Consider the following 17,498-nt stretch of genomic DNA (forward strand, 5'->3'; position numbering starts at 1 on the left):
TTGAGGTTAACTGGTAGTCCATTTTAGTGTGAACTGGGTTGTTTGCAGCTTCTTGCCAGCTTTATTTACTGCAGTGGCTCATCTTCCAAAGCAGCTGAAATTTATTCCTCGTGAACAAGAACCATAGATACTGCTGGAGCACAACAACCAGTCTGAAACTGGTTTGTTTCACTCCTCATTTTGAGTGGATAGAGTTTCTTTGTATATTAAAAAAATTAGTTTTACCTTGGATACCACATTATGTAGTGTTATAGATCTCATGATCCTATCCTGGATCTGCAATTTTGGGATAAGTGGGTTTGTTAGCAGTTACCTAAGGTTAAATACCTAAGAACTGAGCCCTGCTGACTGGGAGACTAAACACCAGATACACCAGACAAGCAGTGACCAGGACTGCTGGTTAACTCTCTTGAGTTTGTGGTGTGAACTAAAGGGAGCAGTCTGCACTGGATACATACAGGAGATAATGCAATATAACTAGTGTAAGGAAGGTGTGGGCTGTCAGGATGGATACAGTGAAAGGCTTCCATGTTTTGGGTGAAAATAAAAGAAGACATTAAAATACCCTGCTTGCTACTAGCACTGGGATTGAATGTTGCTTTCTATCAGTCCTGGTGATCTACTTACAACCATTAGACCAGCCTCCAATATTAAGGTTTGTTTTGTGATGACTGACCTTATATCTCCAGCTACCTGCCACACTGCTTGCTTTTCCAGCTCAGTCACTGTTACTGCTTCTCTCTCACATTATGCATCTGATGCTGCTGTTTTAAATGGCCATGTTACTCCTTAAAGGATAACTTGTAACCATTGGTCATGAATTCAAGGCAGAAGTGGGGAAAAAAAGATGGGGGTGATGCTCACACCTGCAGGTGGCAGGCAGCTGCTGCTGAACATGCAGGTACCTGCCTCATGCTGGGCAGCAAGGAATCCAGGGCAGCTGGAGAGCCTGGGAAGTAGGAAAAAGGTTTTGAAATAACTGAATGAACCAATCCATATGACTTACTTGCTTGACATTTCTTATCCAGGAAAGATTAGGTTAAAATTCTGCTTTTTGCTCACTTTAAATGGTTTACATTTTTTACATTTCTGTCGGAAGGAGAAGTGTTACAGTGCAGTAGAAACAAGTTAACAGCTAGTTGTTTTAAATATTGAAATATCTAGATATCTGTGAGATGATGAGGAACAAGTATATCTTTCAGTATTGACTGTGTCCTGGTATGAAAAACACCCATTCTAAGGTTATTTCCAGACAGTGAGTCATAGTCTTCTCTAGTAAGAAATGAGATTCAGGGCACTTTTTCAAAATACTTAAAATAAAGCATCTTCTTTGTTACAGTCCATATTTTCCCTTTAGCCAGTTCATGTTGTTGTGGCACTTTTTGTTAGAATTCTTTCTCCTTAGAGACTCCCAAGCTACCTCAGGATGTCAGAGTGCCAAGACAAAGTGAGTGGTGCTGGGCTCGCAGGTGAAATTCAAGCTGAATCTGGTGAAACAATTTTCTGTGTGCAGGCTCTGCATGGCTCAGGGTGTTACACATGCTATGCAGAACTTCTTGAAATCACTTGGAAGGGAAGTCAGCCCCAGCAGCAAATTACCAGAACTTAGGAACCGGTGCTGGGCTCGCAGGTGAAATCAAAGCGGAATCAGGTGAAGCAATTTTCTGCGTGCAAGCTCTGCATGGCTTGGGGTGTTACACATGCTATGCAGAACCTTGAAGTCACTTGGAAGGGAAGTCAGCCCCAGCAGCAAATTACCAGAACTTAGGAACTTGGGATGATGGGTTGTTTGCAGTGTTCTTCCTGTCCCCTCATATCCCTGTAAGAACTAACAACAAAAATATCAGCTGGTGTAACGAGAAATGTTACAAGGGAGATAAGTGTACATTCAGCATCATTCTAATGATTTGTCCTTAGTAGAAGTAAGGAACTTGGGCTGATGGGTTGTTTGCAGTGTTCTTCCTGTCCCCTCATATCCCTGTAAGAACTAACAACAAAAATATCAGCTGGTGTAACGAGAAATGTTACAAGGGAGATAAGTGTACATTGTGCAGGAAAGGTTAAGGGTAGATCCCCACCCTCCCCCCTTTACCACCCTGACAACCCCCACCCCAATTGCACTAATTCTTCTTACCATAAGTTTTGCTATTAATGTTTAGATGTTTTGATGATAAGAATCTTCCATCTTCTGCCTTAATACATACATCGACTCAGGAGATTTTTTTTTTTCTTTCAGCTAATACTGCTCTACTTTTGGCTCAGAAAACCTTCAGATACCTAAGGCAAAACGTGCATATTTAAAGTTCCACAGAGTGTGTGTAGCCAATCTGATTATTAATCACAGTTTAATGTAAAGCTGCATTTTTGTGAAACACTGAAACCATTGGGTGGGTAAGGGACAATTTTAGTGAATTGTCAAGATTTTGGTATCTTCAGTATGTTTGCAGACCTTGTTTTCACAATATCTTCATAAAATAATACCATTCTAGGAATGAGAAATTTGAACAAACTTTATGGAGGAAGTGGGGTGAAAACCACCTCGTTAAATTTGTCTGGCAAACGTCCTGGCTGTGATGACAGGCTGGAATGCCACCTTCCCAAGCACAAGATCAGGAATCCCTCAGCTCCAGGCTCAGCTTGTCTGTTGGTTCTGGCCATCCACCCACGCTGCAGGACCTTCCACTGTCCTTAAGCCAGCAAAAGGATGGTGCAGCTGAGTCCAAAGATGACAGCAGGGCACTCTGGAGAAGAGTATCTTACTGTTCCGTGAATACAGAGGGGACCCACTTTTTCTTGGCAATCTGACACTAAATTTTCAAGCTTTGTGGTCAGCAGTCTTTCCCAGCTGGCCCAAATACTATAGCACATGTAAAGACAACAGGGCAAGTGTCACTGAGAGCACAATCACTATAGAATTACTCATGATACATGAGTATACCAGAACAAAATATGCATTTTCACTCATTTTGTCAGGAACAGGATTTTCTGTACTTGTTCTACTTGGGGGCTTTAGCACTTTGACTCCCAACAGTTAAACATCCTAATGTTGAAAAAAATTCTTCCATTTCCTTCTGCAGGAGGTAATTTCTCTTCTCAGCATCTTCACGAGCGCGTTCAGAATTCCTCAGCTTTATTTCCAACATCGTGTATTTCTTTCGTTCTTGGTCCAGTTCTTCTTCTAACGTAACCACTTGGTTCCTCAGGTCTGCACTTGTTTCTTCAATTCTTAAAACCAACAGAGAGGGGGAAAAAAATAAAAGACTTTTTAAAGTGGCTGGATAAATACAGCTGATAACTATAAAAACTCTAAGAGGAACAACTTAAATTTAACATATTCTAAGAGGAAGTTTTAAAAGAGATAACTAAATGCTATTTCATTGCTGTTCAATTTAGGGCAGAGCTTCCTTTATTTGCATCCTGAGAAAAATGCTCAAATCTTAGAAAACAATGCTTACTTTCCAGCACCAGACTGCCTGCCTAAGGAGATTCATTAACTCCTTAACTCCTCACTTAGGCAGAGTTCAAGTATATAATTCCAAAATAATCTTTATCCATATAGGGATACTGTGTTTCCCTATATGGCTATCCAGTACAGAGGAACATCCTTAGGGATCAGATAGGAATGAGGCCACAGTCCTTCCTCACCAGCCATTTGATGGTATTTTCTGTAAAGTTTATCACTGACATAGGGGTAGGGTATGAGATTTTATGAAACCCAGTCTTTCATATGAGGAAGAATCAGAAGAACAGTTCTTAAAGGTATCTGGGCACAAAGTTCTGTAGCAAAATTCAGGGCTTTTCACTCAGGAGGTCAAAGAACAAAGTTCATGGTTTTGTGATTTTAAAGAAGCACAGAAGGCATAGCATTTGCTGTTCTGCCCCTTGTGTTTACCAATCACAAGACCAAGTAGTGGTGTTAATACTGAGGAAGGAATATTCCCAGATAGGAATTACTCATTACTAAAATATAAAATATGAATTTAAAAATGAGACTTTTACAATGAAAATGACACCCCTTGTTTAAATAAAATAAATAACCTTTTAAAATTCCATCACAAAACCACCCCCACCTCTCCTTCATCAGTCCAATAGGAAACTTTGAAGCTGGGGTGTGGCATCCCAGTGGAACTGTGAAGGGGTTATTTTTAGTCAGGGTAACTGATTATCAAGAGAGCTGCACTTCAAGAAGGCCTCATAACAAAACAAAAACAAAGAAAGAAGAGAGCCTTGGGCAGTCCCAGAAAGGTCTGAATGACCAAGAGGCAGTGCATCACTTTGAACTTTTCCTTTCTGTTCCTTTACATGCAGCTAAAGATGGCAGTTTGATTATTGTCACAGTTTTCACAATGAACCAAAGTTGCAGGTGCACTGACCTGCACCAACTCCAGCAAAAAGCAGCCCCTGTGGATGAAGACAGACCTTTATATCCAGCCAGTGTCAGCTGGAATAGGACACTTGTGAAGCTGGGATGCTTCCCCACACACACGTAACAGCTCTGAGCTGCCGATTACATTTTCTACCACTAAGTTTAGGGGTTAACTACAGCAGCCTGAACTGCTAATTCAGGACCGAATTACTCAGGGTCACAGTACTCACAGCATTTCTACATTCACAACAGTCCTCTCCAAATACTTACACTTTCTTAAGAATGCCAGGTGGTAAACATGAATTACTGAAACTCAACAGAGAATGTCTGGTAATTATATTAACCTTGAGGGAGAAATGCTTGAGAACAGAGTGGTTACAGGAAGGCCATAAAACTTGCCTCCCTCTGACTAAGAGAGAGAAAATGGGCCGTTGATGATAAGTAACAGCTTTTCCATCAGCAAGTGTTCCTTACCTCTGCCCCAGGGCAGGTACTCCCTCTCTTTCCCTTCACTTATGTACGTGCCAAGAAAAAAGCTCATATTCTTTCATTAAAACATGTCCTGCTAGATACACACAGTTCTGCAAACCACACAAGCACATGTACAATTTCAGGGGTAAATTATCTTCAATAAAATAAAGCTGGTGAGGCAGCCTAGATCTTTTGCACTAAGCAGCCTCCCTTCTTTGCTGGTTAGCAGCCGTCCATATAATCAGAAAAGAAACATACTTTTGCACCCATAAATTGCTGCAGATGTAGTAAAAACACTACAAAATGTTTGAGAGCCGAAAAACTTGGCTTGAAATTCTTAGACTTGACAGCACAGTCCTCCAGGCTGTAAGCCCAAACAGCTGGAGTCATCCTGTTTAATACAAAAAGGCAGTGATTGCACCTTGCCTGGTTTTATGAAACTCTAGTTCATTAGGCATTTTCCTCTCAGCTACTTTGCCCTGTGAGACCTGGCCAATTTGAGAGTTCTCCCCTCGAGCCACAGTGCTCTCTGTCCTGTCCAGCTGCAGGGGAAAGGCAGGTGTTGGAGCTGAAGCAGCTCAACAGCTGGAATGGAGAACAGGTCTTCCTGGATGCTCCTGATGTCAGCAGCTTAAGGCCCATTGGAACAGTTTTACTGATAAAAGGTAGAAAATCATCTCTTCCCCCAGGCAGCAGGCAAGAATGTGCAGCTACACATTTCCAGGTTCTGCAGCCTGGTGTTTCTGTTTATTAACCTGTATCCCTGCAACAAGGCGTGCCAGGGCAGCTCTGCTCGATTAAATGTAAGGCACATACCCTCACCTCCCTCCCATCCTGTATCAGTAGGGCATTAAAAAAAAAAACAAACCATGTAAGTCATGAACTTCCACCCTCATTCACAGACCCTTCCCAACATCCCATGCTAGCAACTGCTGGTGTTTCATAAGCCCTTACACCTTGAGCACATCAAGGTGGGGCTTTCTCCCACTCAGGGATGTTAGGTGGCAACTGGAACTGCTGCACAGCCTGATTCTCCTTCCAGCTCCACACACCAAGGCATCACAGTGCAAGAGGCAGAAGCCACCACCAGAGGAAATAATAAAATAAAGCAGGAAGATAGCAAGAGGAATTCCTACCTTAACAACTGGCCCATGGGAAAGAGATCACAGTTCAGATACATTTTTAAGAAACTACATTAACAAGAAAAAAGTGCTAAAAAATGCAGCCTAAAGCTGTGCTATACAATGCCAACAGTCTTACGTGCTTTTGGTACCATGTTTGGGAGACTGGCAGCATTTTCATACCTCAATTTCCAATCTGAGTTTTAATAACTGAAGGAGTATAACAGTAACACCTTAACACAAAGAAACCCCCAAACCTTGAGAACTCAACTCTAAGAAATGGGACTACAGCCCTTCTTCAGTCCAGAGCACTAATACTGCAGAGCAGCATGTTTTACAATATGGTGTGCAATTTTGCACATAGCTGTATATTAAAATATATCTAATTCCATTAAGCATCAATATTTCATGTGCCTATTTCCCCTGAATGCTTTCCTAAAAGTCTTTCTATTATCACATACAGTCATAAAACCTAATATACTCACACAAATTAATGACTCCCTTGTTATTAATACTTCCTACAGCCCCAGCCCTACACACAGGTCTCCTGAAAGCTGAAAGGAATTTTTCTGAGCTCAGATGGAAAGTACACCACCAGCAGTTGTGCAAGGAAACACCAGCTGGCAAATGACACAGTTCACACTGCTCCTCCAAGCTAGGCTGCCAAGGACCACTCTTCTACATCAGATAACAAAAGTGAGGTTTCTAGAAGTTCAACACAAAAGGGCTGCTCAAAACATTATAGCTGAGATACAGTCCCAACACCACCACCCCAAAAAAACCTGTGGATAATAATTAAGAGCAGTTTCCTCAAGAATGCTGGGGTTGGAAAAAGAACAAGAAGCCCTCAGCTTCAGACTGGTCTGGTAAAGGTATCAGCACCTGCACAGATCATCCTTGTTGAGGCCTGACCATCCTGAGTCCCAATTCCTCCCCACAAGATGTTTGCTTTGCTGTTTCTCTGAGGACACTAAGAGCAGACTAGCATTACCTGTGCAGTTCTCATTTACAGTGAACACAGAGAATATGAAGTATTGGATTTCCCTGTGTCACAGAAATCTCCTTTGTTTTCTTTCTGATGCTCTCTTGAATCAAAGAAAGAAAAGTTCGATTCAGAGAGTAGCAAGAAAAATACAGAACCAAATCTGCTGTCCCCCAACCCCAAACTTCAGGGCTGAGAACCCGGTACCCTTGGCAGCCCACACCCATGTTCAGACAGGGGAGAATGTTGAAAGACGACTTCCTTGTGCCCCCTGCAGATGACATTACCTTTTGATACTAGTCTCATACTCAGTCCTCTGTTTGCTCAGCTCTGTCTTTAGCTCCACCACCAAGCTCTGTAAGGCCCTGGAGCACTGGACAGAGTCTCGGGAAGCTGCAGCCGGGTCACTCTGTTCACTGCTGCTGCTGCTGCAGGCTTCAAACCTGTCCATGCTGTTCTCCAGATCTGCAGTCTTGACCTCGCTCTGGGACAGCGAGCCCTGAGTTACCCACTCGGTTTTTAGGGAGCTCAAAGCAGAAGAGTCACTGGCCCGGCAGGCTGGGCAGCTGCTCACCGAGTCCATCACGGAGATCTCACAGGATGATGTAGACCAGGTGGTGCTGGCCATGCTGTGTGTGCTGAGGGACAGGCTGGATGAAGGGACATTGTCATAAGTGGAGAGTCTCTGGGAGGAACATGAGTCTTTCACTCGTTCCCCAGAGGCTGTCCGGCGATGGCCTCGGAGGGAGTACAGGCCATTCATCAACCAGTTCCCACTGGAGGAGAGGTTGGGGATGTCTAAGGAGGAGCTGCCCAGCTTTGGACTCACAGACCGTGCTCCCTGCTGGCGGAAGGAATATTTCCATGGAGGCAGCGTCTGCACTCTTTTACTGGGGCTTGTGGCAGGCTGAGTCGATTTGCCACTGTGCTCTGGAGGAGTGATTTTCACTGCAGGTCCTGGAGTGGCCTCTAGAGCCACAGCATTGCCAGAAGGCAAATCCGTGGGGCTGGCAGCACTGTTCTGTGACCTGCTGTCCTCCCCGTCCTCCTCGGAGATCCACTCCACAGTGCTGCGCTGGCGCATTGGTCTGATTTCCAGCTGGCTCCCCGGCACATCCGCCTGAGGAACAGCAAAGATCCTCCCCTGCTCACTTATCAGTACTGTCATCAGGTGCTGAACTAGCGAGGTGCCTGTGGATGGAGAACAAAGACAAGCAGGTGAGGAGACATGGAAGACCTCTGTGACTCACCCCAGCCTGTTTGCATGACGAGGCTTCACCCAGTTTCTTGCTCTGAGCAGCCCAGAACTATTCTTATTGAAAAACTACAAATTTCAGCTCAGGACTTGTGCTGCACTCAGTGACTAGAGAAACTTGCAGGAAGTATGACATCTGCATTGTACATGCACTTGCAGACAGTGTACAGCAAGTGTGGAAAAGGCTTGCAGTTATTTAAATCCACAGAAATGTGCTGCCACTGTCTTCCAGGAGTGGAGCAGACCATTATGAACTAATAGAGAACACCACTTACCAAACCTAATACAAAGCACTTCCTACAAAAGAAGAAAACCTTTAGAAGGGTGATTATGCAATTCTATTTTTAAGTATTGCCTGGAAGAGAATAAGGCAAACATACTCAGGGTTCAAGGCAAGAGCCTGATTTTATTGATGAATTTTTGACCTAATAGCAAGATGTACTTAGCTCACCTACCACTTCTATTTTATGTCTGTGAATGCAGGAAGAGAACTAAATGTCTTGAAGATAAGGGCATTCCTAACAAACTTCAGGTATTTCTATTTGAAATGCATGGGTTAAATTTGAAGAGAGACACAATTAGAGTGCTTTTGTTAAAATCTCATTGTCAGTTTATTTAGGAGATTCAAACTACCCTGAAGCTAAAAAAAAATTAGTCTTTCCACTACTCTGTTACTTTTATCTAACCAACCTCAACTAAATTCTCAACTAAAACAAAACATTGCCAATGCTGTTATGAGTATAATGATTAAGTCTAAAAATCCAGCCTACATATCCCAATTTTTTTTTACAGTTCAGACCTGTGGCAATACAGCATTCCAGGTCAGATCACTGTAGTGTTTTTATAGGATGATGAGGAGAGACCCCAGCACCTGCACGTGTACACCTACACGCAGTACGGGCAGCTCTGCCATCGGAGGAGCTGCAGAATGAAAAGCCTGAGCTGGTCTGAACCCAAACGCGTCCCCTGTGCCGGCTGAGCAGAGAGCACGCTGCTGGCCCGGTGGCCACTAGGGGAGGTGCCAGCATCGCACACAGCCTGCTTACAGCTGTCCCCAGCTCCACCAGTGAGTAACAAGCACTGCTCCTCCCCGACTTTTGTACCTTCTGCACAGCCAGGGAAAAGTATCAAATTTACCCTTAATAATATGACCCATATCTGTGTGGTAGGCTTTGAGTCTCCAAACTATTACAATTCATCAGGTCATGCTCTGAAGCTGTCCTCCTGCCTTACAGTGAGAGACACATCTGCACATGACCTGTGAAGAGCTCAAGGCACTGCTGCTGCTAAGGCATGACAACACTGACCTTCTGTGAAGGATTTGCATCGCAAAAAATACCATGGCAGCTGTGCCCTACAGCTAGGGAGCAGAAACAGCCAAGTTCAGGCATCCTGGGCACAGCATCTCCATCTGTGCCTAATTAATTAATCAATTATTTTTGCAGGCTTGTCAAAATCCTACACAACTTGATGTAAAAACCTTGCTAAAACTTGCACCACAGTAGTTGTGTTTCAGTGCAATGTGGAAGAAGAGTTGTACCCAGCCCTAAGGTCAGCCTGCTTGTTTCACATGGAAGCAAATAATTTTAAAGCTTCAGATTTTTTACATCCAAAATTAACTGATTTTCAACTCTTTTATTTTTGATTTTGTGAAGTTTTGATCCATACAGTCTTCTTAGAAGACAACATTTCTAAGACAGTTCTAGTTGTAGCCACAGTGGCACAGCTGAGCTTTCATTTTAGCAGTCGGTTCAAAAAGAGGGGTTCCCTGATGAAAGGGATGGCTTGACTTGTTTTGACTGTGCAGGAAACTGATACAGCTGCCAAGGAACGTATGGCTTTCACTTACAGCTCCAAAATACAGCTGCTGTGCCAGAACAGCACCTACCTTCCATCATGGTCACTGGATCCTCCATTTTGGGCCGCAGTATGTTTGGTCCAAATACTGTAGCCAGGTTCTGGACACTCATCTTGTTAATGCTGGAATGAGCCTGAACTTCATCAAGGAATCTTGAAAAACCGCCCCAGAAAAATCAAAGGAGGAGGGAATTCATGAGTAAGTCACTTCTCAGACTATTCAGTTTTGTCCTGTTTTCATACAACCCTGACACCTGAAATTATTTGAGAAACTACTGTAGCTTAGATATTCAGTGTAACCCCAGATCCCGCCTGGTGTATAAACCAGAGAAGACATGATGTTTTCTGCCAGAAGTACCCACCTAGCAGTGATCCAGCCTACTACTGGGTCTGAAAGGACAGATTTTTTACAGGAATCCTCAATTTACATGGATTGGTGTTGGGGAATTTTCACTTACAGATATAACAGAAGCAATAAATCATCTTCTTGTTCAAGAACTAGCAGCCTGTGGAAAGAGCTTTGTGGCTTGGCTTGAATCTAACAAAATCAGATCACAGAACCATAGAATGGTTGGAGTTGTAAGTAGCCTTCAAAAATCATCACCTTCCAATACCCAGATAAAGCAGCAGCCCAAAAACTGGGAAAATCAGCAGAGATGAAAGGAGACAAGGCTGTGGGGTCCCTGGTAATCAAAGAGGAAGCCATGACTAACCCCACTTCCAAATCAGAGCAAATGTCAGACTGGCTATTCTGACTGCATCTGCTACTGAACTTGTGTCATAAATCTTCCAAGTGTGCAGTATCTGGAATAAGTGTCTACCTTTAGTGATCCCTAGGTGCTTCTGAAATAAGCAATATAGTGTATTAGTATCATTCATGCCTGCTGCCAAGGCTGCAGGTGGCAGCAATTTGCTTGGCTGATCCTCTTGGATAAACCAAAAGCTTCCTCCAGGCAGGTTGCATCCACCTCCACATTTTTTAAAGGAGTTGTAACTTACACTTAAGTGGTTTTTGAATATTCATACTTTCAAAGTATATTATTTGCATATAAGACAGCCTCACAAAACTTAGAGACTTTTCCAAGTGTTAATTAATTTCACTTACTTGCATATGTATTTGAGGAGGTTGTAGTTGGCTTGGGGCAAATTCTTCACCTGTTTAACCAGTTCCTGGGTACCCTGAGGGACAGGAAAAACAAGAAGCAGAGCTATTAATGTAAATGCTGCAAAGCAGACGTGACCTTCCTCTAGGACTACAGAGTCCTCTTTTCACAGCCTGAAAAGCCTTTTTCACAAATGCTGAACAAGAGAAAGCCCAAAGGCTTTCCTTTAGAAAAGGTGGCATCCAGCGTGTTGTGCCTTACCAAAAACCCAGTGTCCAGAACTCTATTCAGTTCTCAGTGGAAATCCTCCTGCAAACTTTAATGGCTGACATAGAAGTCTTCATTTAGTGAGGCCTGCCAGCCTTTAAAGCCTGCCCACTGGCATTGGTATCAGCAGATGTGCCTTGGCCTATGAGTGCAGTATAAATACATTGCAGTAATGCTCACTTGAGCAGAGGAAAGTTTTTTCTTGAAAAAACTAAACGAGTCCAATTCAGCTGCCTCCTTTTTAATGACGTACTTCCATTTGCAGTCATTCTGACCTGGACATACCTCCTCACAAAATTTCTGTCTTCCCATTAAAATGTAAGATGACACATCAGCTGAAGGAATGACTTAAACCCCCGAAGCTACTTAAATCATCTAATGAAAACCTCTGACTCAGGAGGTTATTGTCCTGCCACAATCCCAAGTATCATTTGCTTGTTCCTGTCAACGCTGCTGTTGCCCTGGAGATTTGCTTATTTTTGGAAACAATGAAACCTTTTGTGGAAAAACAGATACCAAAGCTCATTTAAGGAAGAGTGATAGCTGCAAAGTAATGATGGAGAAATTCCAGAAGGAGATGGTTCCAAAAAAGTACAGCTGAACATTCATTTCAAACTCTTTGAATTTTTAAGGACTGTTAGGAAGGGAATTCTATTGGCCAAACCCTTGCAATTCCTTGCATTTCTGATTTCTCCAGTCCAGACAAGTCAGAAGGATCCATAGAGCAGTGCCTAGTCCTGACTTCCTCCTTATTACCTTAAATATACAGGTACTTTTTAATTTCGTACATCCCAGCACAAAAAAAAAAGTTCTCTAATTTAAACCCGAAACTTAAAATTCTTAAAAGAAGTGACCACTTTATAATTCCTTAGCTTAAACACTATGCTTGTCTAATGGTGACAGCAACGGAGACACCATTAAAAGGCCAGTCTCTTCTGAAAATCTCAATTCTCTTTTTTCAACTTCTAAAATTTTTTCAAGCTAAAGACAGCTGCTACTGATGTGAAGGTTAAGGTCAGTTGTTCAGGTCAATCAACTTTCAAGTGACGAGCTTGAACCAGAACTAGATGAGCTAACAGACCTAATTCCCTCTTGAATTTTGCTCTGTAACCCAATTTATTTCAAATGGGGAAATCAGGATGGTATTTGGCACCGCATTTCAAGTGCTCTGAATTAAAATGCCATTGGCTCTACTGGATGTAAGAGAAAACTTTGGAACAGAAAGTTAGGCAGCTGTGAACAGCAGGAAACATGACCTAAAGGTAAAAGATGCTCCTTGAAAGAAAAAAGGGATTTAAGAATTTACAATCCATGCTTTGTCACAAGGAATCTCAGGCATGGCATTATACAGAGAGCATCTTTATATTCATCGAAGCACAAACACCTGACAGGTAAAAAACCTCTCCTAGTGCAGCATGTATCAGCTCTGCCAGATCTGTCCTTACCAAGGCCTGACCGAGGCAGAGGCTTAGCCTAGGAACACCACAGTGACAGCCCAGAGGAAAACACAAACTTGAAGCCCCTGCAGTAACAAACAGTGCTGATCATTGCCAATGTCTGCAGCCCAGCTAGCAACAGCAGCACCGTACTGTTATTTATCATGGGATTTTGCAGAAATAACTCTTACCTCCTTGAAAATGCTGCTTTCCAATGAACGATCCCAAACACAAGGATTTTGCAATGTGTGTAACAGATCAGCACCAATTCAGAGCTTCTAGTTTGGCTGGAAAACTAGCAACACTTTAAATGTTCATAAAAAATTCAGATGCCTCTTGAAAAAAAACCAACTCGAATACCTGTGTTCAATCCACTGAACTGCTGTGTACATCTCTAGTGAACAGGCAGCAGGGAAGGCTAAAATACCACCCTGTAAAGGCAGCTCAGACTCAAATGAGTTTTTAGGCTTTTGAAGATCCCTCTTGCTCTACATTTTCAAACCCTCCTCCCAATCACTTGGGATCAGAATAAAATATTTTCTTATGCTGCAGTTGGGCTGAAATACCTGGAGACCTCAGCACCACCCAAGGTCTCTGTTACAGCCCTGTTTGCATTCAAACACCAGAGAACAGCTGGGTGCAGAATGAAGATGAAAAGCATTTTGAATAAAAACTTTGGGCAGTACTGGAGCTAGGCTAATAATCACCACAATAATTCCTATCCATAGTCTCAGTGTGGCAGCATCAGGTCCTACAAATTCATCTGAAAGGCTATTTTGCTGTAGGCAGTTCTGGTTTTTTGGGTATGAGGTGAGGGTGGCCATACATAACAAAAATTATACTAAGAGTCCAAAACTCTCATTCAAAACTTTCAAAAGAAAAATTAAAACAAAACAGTACTTTAAATTAAACCAGTACAATTACCTTTTGTTTCAAAATACCTTTACAAAATAAAACATTTGATTTTTAAATTCCCTGCTTACCATTAGAAATCATGGTTTCAATGAAACCACGTTTCTGAGCAGGGGGATTTTCCATGTGGGAGGCAAGTCAGGCCCCATAGGCTAGGTATGACTTTGTGCTGCATCCTGCTCCACGTGCTACTGTGCACGTACAGCTTCTCCACCCCTGCTGTGTGCACTCCACCTTCCTTTCTGAAAAGGTAAACAGCCCACGTTCAGGTTCCAGGTTTCCCTGACAAAACCAAAATTGCTCATGTTTACAACAGCACCTTAACAAAACAACTCTGTGCTATGAGCAGTGCTGTATTTTGTAAGTGCTCATTTTGGCTACCTAGTGCTCCTCATTGCCTTTCTAATCTAAAGAGAATTCTGCCCTACAAGTCATTTGAGTCTGACCTTGCTCACATCAGATGCTGCTTCCCAAACTGCTGCAGCCTGTGCAGACAAAATCAGGCAAACAACGTAGTTAATAAGCTGAGTGAGCAGTGATGTACAATTATGTTTGCCCAATTTGGCAGTGTCTCTACTCTTGTGCAATAGTGCTTAATGGATCCAAAACTTCCCAGTCTGCACATCCTACGACCAAAATCAAACCAGCTCCACTGCCTTTGAAATGCTGCAGTTTCTTGTGAAATAACCGCTGTGGGGTCTGTAACACAGCACCCTGCAGAGGTGCCTGAGTTCACTAAGGATAAGGCAGAAAATGAGCAAGTTTTGGAGGGAGTAGACACGCACTTCTACCTACTAAAATACAACACTAGTGCACTGACACCCTGATGTGGCTGTGTCCAGAATGCAAGTACATATCCACGTGTGGTAACGTGCTGTGTCATGCACAGAAATTTGCTTTCTCACAGTTGACTAGAGGTTACATTATTTGAGTGTTATTTGCCTTTTAACCATAAAAAAACTTATATTTCCATGTATGAAACATTTGATGCATGCAGAGAAGCACCTTCCTGTGGGCATCATAAAGGGCAATCTCCACAGAGCCTTTTGCCACTTGAACTGAAAGTGAACCCCAGACTCACAGTGAGGAACAGTTTTTACAAATTCCACCGGAGACAAAGACAAGACCACACACAGAAAAGGGACAGAACTGTGGACCACAACTTACAAGCCCTTAGGCCTTTGCTTTTTAGCAAAGAAACAAGTAACAGCCTCATTAAGTTTCTGTCCCAGAAGGTGGCACCCACATCAGACCACATCTAACGTGCCTTTGCAATCTGCAAAGGGCTAAGGGAGTGCCACAATATGGATGAAACAGATCAATCAAACATATTGTAATTGATCCTGTTCCATGACTGCCACAGACTTGGTAGCTTTTGTCAGCCCTTCCCCTTGCCTGGAAACCAAAGAGAAGAACATTGTAAGAAGGTTCTGGCAAAGTATTCACAGCTTTTCCCCCCCCATTCCCCATTCTAGGATAATATCATAGCTTGCCTTCTCACAGTGCCTTTCCTCTAAGAAATACAAGGACCATTGCACTGATCAATGTCTCATCCACCAAAATCTTTAGGAAGGAGAATATACTGTTCTGATATATAAAATGGAAAACACAGACAAAGGGAGTGACTCCATACAGCTTATTAGTGAGTGAGCAAAGCTGGGAAATGAACACAGATTTCCTCCTACCTTGCATCTCTTGCCAATTATGCTACACAAGAGCTTTGCTCTGAAGAAAGAAGCACCAGGCTACAAGACTGTCATTTTTTTTTAAGCAGCAGCCTGTGATAACAGCACCCCATTCACAGCTTCAGGAAAATTCAGGAAAAGGTTCCCAAGGACTTCATTAATTTAAATCAAGTTTGAAGAGATGAGGAAAAAGCCTGTACTACATTGATTCTTGGGAACATCCTCTCAGGAGGCAGATTAGAAGGATCACTGACCTCTCCCTCATCTTTTGAGAGTAGCTGTCCACAAGAAAGAAAGTCTTCATATTTGGCAAAGGGGATGACAGGCTCTGGCAGCTCTCGGAGGTAAAGCTTCAGGAGGGACGCCACAGTGTGAACATCCGTGTTGCTGCAACAGAGAAGAGGGAAGGAAATTTAGAAACCCACACTACCTCAAAGCTTGATGTCATTTGTTGGGAGTGCATCAAGGTCCCTCTTAAGACAAAGCAGGCACATGGAAGGAAGCTCTTCTGCCAGTCATTGGCCTGCCTGGGAACAAGGGAAATCTCCATTCTGTCAAGATAGAAATGCCCCTCAGGTAACACAGGCAGGGGAAGGGATATGCCCATGATACTGCTTAAGGTAGGGCAACACTGTGGTTCCTCTGCTTGTGTGCAGCAGGAATGTGAGGAACAGTCCAGACAAGTGCACAGTGATCACACAGCACTGACAACAGATGCATCCCTGCTCTGTGAAACACAGCCTCTGAGCCTCTCACTGGTCCTTGCTGATACTGTCCCCAGCCAGCACACATGTACAGCTGATGGGCTGGGCTCCCACATCCCATGGTCAAGCATTCAGATAAAATGGAGGAAACTGTATTTCCTCCAGGTCCTCTATTGCCTTTTGGCATGGCTGCCTGGCTGGTAGTATCTGGAATTTCCTAGCCCATCTGTTATGATAGGATATCAGCTTTTATTTTCTCTCTCAATCCAGGAACTTCTTTTTCCTCTTCTTTCTTTTTTGCTTTAAAATTGGGGTTGAGGTGTCAGATCCCATGATCACCCTTTCCAGCTACCCAGCTTCTGGTGTATGGGGGTATCTCTCCCTCATTCCAATTTTCCTGTGGTACAGCACCTTTACTCATTGCAGATGACCTCAAAGGTTTTGACTGTTGGAATTCTAAACAGATTCTGTCACCAGCTCCTCCCTACCCTCCCTGTCTTGAAAGAATTGTGAGAAAAATATATCAGTGAACATTGGGCAAGAGCGCTTCAAATCCTCTCTTCTCTCCAAAAGCTGAATCTCTTCTATTTAGTATGTTTCTTTTTTGGAACACACAGCTACAAGAAAACTGGAAAAACTACAACAGGAAACTGTCAGCAGACACCACTCACTCCTAACCCTGCTAATGCTATTCCTATTCAACAGCTCCATCATATTCAAGACTATCAGAGTTTCATACAGTGGTTTTCTTCAGTTGCTTATAGTGTTTTACAAATGAGATCAGTACCCTTTTTTTTTTTTTTTTCCTTTAGTGTGGAGTTTCAGTTGTGGATTGTGGCTTTACTATCACTGAGAAGCAGAGACCAGAACAAAGTTTCAGGGCCACTGGCTGCAGTAACTGTTTCATCCACGATGCTCTGTGAAATACAGCCAGACTCTCAGTGGCATGAAACTGCAACAGGAGCTGACTGCTATAGGGGCTTTCAAAACAGCAACACCTGGCCTTTCATAAGAATATTGGAAAAGAAAGCCTTTTAAAAATATGTATTTTAATTGGCAGTCATCACAAAGGTATGATCCATCATGGGACAGGCAGGCTATAAACACCTGGGATATCACTGTAGTTACAAAAGGTGTCTAAAAGCACTGACTGCAGCTGGGAAATAAGAAAGGATATTCCTTTCACTGCACCTGATTTGGAAAGAAGCATAAGGATTTCACACTTCTGCTGCCAAGGTATCCCAGACCATACAGAGATAAGTTATAGTTACACAAAGAGAGAATTATGGTTGCTAGGAGGAGAAGCACTTCATTTAGCCAGAGTGGCACTGCCACTCCC

The 17,498-nt window shown here is 43.0% G+C and overlaps 1 protein-coding gene across 6 annotated transcripts in view; it reads right to left on the bottom strand.

Annotated features, from left to right (window-relative positions):
* Positions 1–1,695: 1,695 nt before the first annotated feature.
* ARHGAP22 (Rho GTPase activating protein 22) overlaps positions 1,696–17,498 on the bottom strand; it is a 124,994-nt gene continuing 109,191 nt past the window's right edge. For all 6 annotated transcript variants that reach the window (XM_039709433.1, XM_039709432.1, XM_039709431.1 and 3 more), the window contains 6 exons: positions 15,710–15,842; positions 11,158–11,231; positions 10,084–10,205; positions 7,228–8,131; positions 2,135–3,225; positions 1,696–1,828 (listed from right to left, as the gene is read on the bottom strand). In XM_039709433.1, coding sequence (XP_039565367.1) covers positions 2,997–3,225; positions 7,228–8,131; positions 10,084–10,205; positions 11,158–11,231; positions 15,710–15,842 — 1,462 coding nt within the window. In that variant the 3' untranslated portion in view covers positions 1,696–1,828; positions 2,135–2,996. The remainder of the gene's footprint in view (positions 1,829–2,134; positions 3,226–7,227; positions 8,132–10,083; positions 10,206–11,157; positions 11,232–15,709; positions 15,843–17,498) is intronic.

Source organism: Passer montanus, unplaced genomic scaffold (assembly GCF_014805655.1).
Source record: "Passer montanus isolate IOZ18808 unplaced genomic scaffold, ASM1480565v1 scaffold21, whole genome shotgun sequence".
Taxonomy (NCBI): Eukaryota; Metazoa; Chordata; class Aves; order Passeriformes; family Passeridae; genus Passer; species Passer montanus.